This window comes from Penaeus vannamei, chromosome 15, assembly GCF_042767895.1.
Source record: "Penaeus vannamei isolate JL-2024 chromosome 15, ASM4276789v1, whole genome shotgun sequence".
NCBI lineage: Eukaryota > Metazoa > Arthropoda > Malacostraca > Decapoda > Penaeidae > Penaeus > Penaeus vannamei.
The window spans coordinates 30,845,104-30,850,103 of NC_091563.1; the positions used below are offsets into that span (position 1 = coordinate 30,845,104).

General features: G+C 35.2%; 1 protein-coding gene across 2 annotated transcripts in view; it reads left to right on the plus strand.

The window, feature by feature from the left end:
• The window catches only part of Vps11 (vacuolar protein sorting 11), a 19,997-nt gene that overhangs the window by 7,510 nt on the left and 7,487 nt on the right, over nt 1-5,000 (plus strand). For both annotated transcript variants that reach the window (XM_070130631.1, XM_070130632.1), the window contains exons 3-14: nt 1-82; nt 213-453; nt 706-872; nt 983-1,072; nt 1,565-1,692; nt 2,200-2,409; nt 2,608-2,761; nt 3,038-3,184; nt 3,314-3,477; nt 3,593-3,743; nt 4,033-4,231; nt 4,395-4,539. The exon at nt 1-82 is cut by the window's left edge and continues 92 nt beyond it. In XM_070130631.1, the coding sequence (XP_069986732.1) occupies nt 1-82; nt 213-453; nt 706-872; nt 983-1,072; nt 1,565-1,692; nt 2,200-2,409; nt 2,608-2,761; nt 3,038-3,184; nt 3,314-3,477; nt 3,593-3,743; nt 4,033-4,231; nt 4,395-4,539 (1,878 nt within the window). The remainder of the gene's footprint in view (nt 83-212; nt 454-705; nt 873-982; nt 1,073-1,564; nt 1,693-2,199; nt 2,410-2,607; nt 2,762-3,037; nt 3,185-3,313; nt 3,478-3,592; nt 3,744-4,032; nt 4,232-4,394; nt 4,540-5,000) is intronic.

Below are 5,000 nucleotides of genomic sequence, written 5' to 3' on the forward strand. Positions count from 1 at the left end.
ACTTGACTCTTTTCAAGCCTTTGACAGGGCGGTCAAGTCTATCACAGCCTTTGACCACACAAGCATCATCATCACTGTAGCTGTAAGTATTTCTTACTCAGATTTGTAAGGTTACCCTTGTTGAATAAGTTTATGTGATATTGAGAAATAGAGATATGTGATTGTTCAAGACATCATTCTCAAATTAAGTTGTTTCGTCTTGTCTGTTTCAGGATAAGAATGATGGACCCTCAGAGATCAAGGTCTGGGCCCCAGACAAGGCTGATGTTCATGGTCAACCACCTTGTCTCAGGACATTATGTCCAGATCCCAGGCCAAACCAGGCTGGGAGTCGAGCTAGCTCCGGCCTCAACCAAGCAGGGAAAGTGCCCAAGGTCACAGCACTAGCTGTCCATCCCAATTTGTCCCTTATGGCTGTTGGTTTCCAGGATGGCTCTGTCATGCTTTATCGAGGTGAGATGTATAGCATATAAACTCCCTATATGGTAAAACTAAGCTGTGATTGTAAACCTCTCTCTCCCTCCTTCACAGATTGTTCAAGTGCTGGTATATTTTTGGGTTTTCTCCTCCAAATTGTTAACATTTTCTTTGGTGATTCATATAGTGTTCATAGGAGGAGTACTGGCAGAATTTATCATTTAATAATATATTTCCTTGGGTTGACCCCGTTGCCAAGTAAATTGTCCCCATTACACTTTTTCACAGGTGAGGTGAGTCGAGACCGTGGCAGCAAACACCGAGTCTTGCTGACAGTTTCCAGCAGCATTACATCTCTTCATATCCGACACAACACACGTGCAACTCATCTCTTTGTCACCACAAAGAACAATATCTTTTGTATCAATTGCACTGCTAGAGATAAAGAAACAACAGTAAGTTTTCTGAATACTTGTTTATAAGTACTTTTGAACTTAAAAAATATATATATACTGTGGATTTGATGAATTGAAATAGAATATTAATTAGATGTTGATTTTCACAGGTTGAGCTGGATTCTGTGGGTTGTGAGCCTGGTTGTGCGACACTTGCTGATGGTCGTCACGAGCATCATTTCTTAGTGGCAAGACCTGATGTAAGATTGCAGCTTGCCTTATATGATATTTTGTAGTATAGCATTATTGTGGCACAAATTACAGTGCAAACATTAATAAGATTTATTGCTGCATGAGTTCACTAAGATTACTCATGAAAAACAAATAGTGTTCATGTTATCTACTGCTATTCTTTTAACAGTACACATAAAGATCATGAAAGAAATGCAGTATTTATCTACCAAAAATTCTAAGATTCTGATTATGCCAAAAACAGTACTACAATTAGCTTTGATAGATATGTGAAATTCAAGAATGAAAGAATATACAGTATACAGGGAAAATCTTACAGTACCATTTGGTATATAGTGGGTTTTCCACCATTGCACACTAGTCATAAATTTTGACAGTAGGATTTAGCTCATTCTCGTTATACGTGTGTGTGTTATGATTGGTAGTACCTTTAAGTTTGTATGTAAAATGCCATTAGTAGTATGGTATGGAGAGAATTTTAAGAGAATTTTGATTTTCAGGCTATATATAGTTACACAAGTGACAGCCGTGGTTCATGCTATGTGTTTGAAGGAGAAAAGTCCATGGTAGCATGGTTTAGAGGATACCTCATAGTTGGCACTATTGATAAAGGATTGCCTGCTAGCAGGTTAGTCATTGACACATAAGTTGCTAAATTTATAGAATTGTCTTGCTTAGTATCTGAATGGTTAGATAGTGTTGGAAATGTTATTAAGTTGTAAAACACTCATATATTTAAAGACAGTGTTATTTGATAAATCATTCAAGTATTATGTGGTTTACCTAATTCACTACCTTTATTCTTTCATATTTGTGTGAGGCAGCATTTTTAGTCATTATTATCTTTATCTGACTGTCAGTATTTATATGAATATATCTATATCTATATAATAAGTAAATGAATAAACACTTACATTCATTTCTCTCTGTGTTTGTATGTGTGTGTTAATGTATATATAATGCTTTTATTTGTAGAACAGAATTTTAGATAAAAAGAAAGATCCAAATATACTACCTCACACTAACATGTATTGCATGTAATTTTTTCTATTTACCTATTTTCTCACTCTCTCCCTTTATCTTATTTTTTTTTTTTGCTTTTAGGTGAAAAAGTAAATTTTCTGAATAATTCCAGGGCTAGTGAAAGAAGTATCACTGTTTACGATCTAACTAACAAGTTGGTGGCCCTGAGCACAAAGGTGAGGGGGTTAGCAGGGGTCGTGGGGGAATGGGGAGGCCTCTACCTGGTCACAACAGAGCCAGCTATGGTGCACATGTCAGAGAAAGACCTCCAAAGCAAGTTCCAACTACTCTTCAAGAAAAATCAGTTTGATATTGCAATAAGGTAAGGCTAAACAAAGATTTTGTGTGGCTTTATTTAAAGTTGATAAGAAAGGTTCATCATCTGAGGGTTATTTGATGCACACTTTTGGGTGCACTGCAAAGTATATGTGAAAGCTGTGTAGTGCCAACACCATATGGATGATATGAATAGAAAGAATATCCTATTGTTATCTTTTTATCTATTTTTTTCCCCCAATAGTTTGGCCAAAACACAGTGCTGTGACCAAGAGGAGGTGGCTGAAATTCTTCGTCAGTATGGAGATTGGTTATACAGCAAGGGTAACCATCCTGCCGCAATGGACCAGTACATCAAAACCATCCCACACCTTGAACCATCATATGTTATAAGAAAGGTTGGGCCAATATCATCACCCTTTTTATATTAAAAAAGTTTCTCTTAAAAAAAAAAAAATCCAGAATTATAGTTGTATTTTTTATTATTTTAAAGGAAAGAAAAGTGGGTGTCTTTTTTATATATAGCTTATGTGATTCTTCTCTGTTTGATATTCATATAGATGTATTAAGGAAATGAGATGGTAAGAAAAAGATGTTTGGGTGTAATTCTTATAATTATGTTTTATTTTACAATTTCTTGTAATTGGTAAATTTCAAAATTTCTTATGTTGCAGTATTTAGACACTCAACATATTCACAATTTGACAACATACCTCCAAGCTTTACACCGTTCTGGGTCAGCCACAGCCGATCACACAAGTCTTCTATTGAACTGTTACACTCGCCTGAGAGACACCCAGCAGTTGGATGAGTTTATTATGGTAAGCAAAGAAATATCAACTGAAGTTATCTCGGTAAATGTCTTAAAAATGTTTGAATGAAGTTATGTGACAGTTTTTTGTAAATATGTATATGAAGAACTATCCCTTTTCTCTACATTTACTTAACAGAGCAAAGATGGGGCTGTGGATTGTGATGTAGAGCTAGGAGTGCGTGTGTGCCGCAGTGCCGGATACTATGATCATGCTCTGGCTCTTGCAGCTAAACACAAGCTACATCATCATCACCTTGCAATCCTTATTGATGATAAAAAGGATTATGTTGCAGCTTTGAGGTGTGTGCATGATGTAGATAGAGCTAGATATGTATAAATGTGGATGTCTACATACAGTTATTGAAATATATGCCATTATGATTATCATTTTGCTTATGTGCTATGAATCTAACAGGTATATTAAAACTCTGGACTTTGAGGAAGCTAAATCAAGTGTAATGAGGTACGGATCAGTCCTGCTGAATCATGTGGCAGATGAGACAACAGAGCTTTTGATAAGACTTTGTACTGACTACAAGCCAAGCAACACTCCCCTTATCAAAGAGGTGAGTTCTGCTGTAGGTCACTTGAAAATGCAGAGGCCATAGGTGATAATCATCCTTAATAAGTATATTTCACAAGGGTATAACTTTTGATAATTGTTTGAAGTCAGAGATTTCATTTATTTTTATTATTCAGATTTTGGTAACTAATCTTGAAAGAGGAGACTCCAGAAGAAGCATACAGCTATTCATTTTTTTTTTTTTTTTTTTTTTTTTTTTGTCAAACTGAAAAAGGAATTTGTTATATTCCATAGAACCTAACTTGCCCTGTTTAAGTAAAATCTCTCTCTAGGGTTCACTGGATGGCTATCTCACCCCAGAAGAACCAGTGTATGGGGATCCAGAGGAATTTGAGTACCTTTTAGTGGGACATAGTGAGCAAGCAATTGCATTTCTTGAGAAAATGGCAACTATCCCAGGGAAGCTGTCAGACAAGCTCTATACAACCCTCTTGGCAGAGTATTTGCACCAGTATGGACTAGCCCCAGAAGGTAACAGACATAGTATTCTAAGAAATTTTTTTGTGAATGTCCAGTTTTCCAGGTATTACTGTGAATAAGATGGCTTTTGAGACAATTCACAATGGATATAAAACTGAATTTTTTTGAAGGTTTGAAATGGAAGATTATAACATCATCTTCTCTGTGATTTCAGGTCAGGAGCAGGTGGTACTGGGTGAAAAGATAATGGAATTACTGCGTAATACAGAGAGTGGTTGTAGCCGTGACCATGCCTTGCTCTTATGTGATAAGCATCAGTTTTATGATGGGAAGCTTCTCTTGTGGGAACAAGCAGGAATGTAAGTTCATTCTTATCTCTTTTTCTCCCTTTTTGTGTTATTTTGTTTTATATTATTTTATTTCATTTAATTATTTTTTATATGATATATGTTATTATACAATGCATATTATGTATATAATATGCAATATTCTTCTTTTTTTTTTCTTCTTCTTCTTCATATACTTCTTTCTCTTCCTCCTATGTAATATATATAATATATATGATATATTTCATGTAAGATATTTGTAATATATAGTATATATAATATACAATATACATAGTAAATATAGTAGACATAATATGTATAGAATGTATAATATATAATGTATATATTGTATAATATATATATTATATATATGTATATACATACATATATACTTTCTTCTTCATGATCTTCCTCCTCCTCCCCCTCCCCCTCCTTTCCCCTTTCCTCCTCCCCCTACTTTCCCCTTTCCTCCTCCTCTTCCTTTTCCTCTTCCT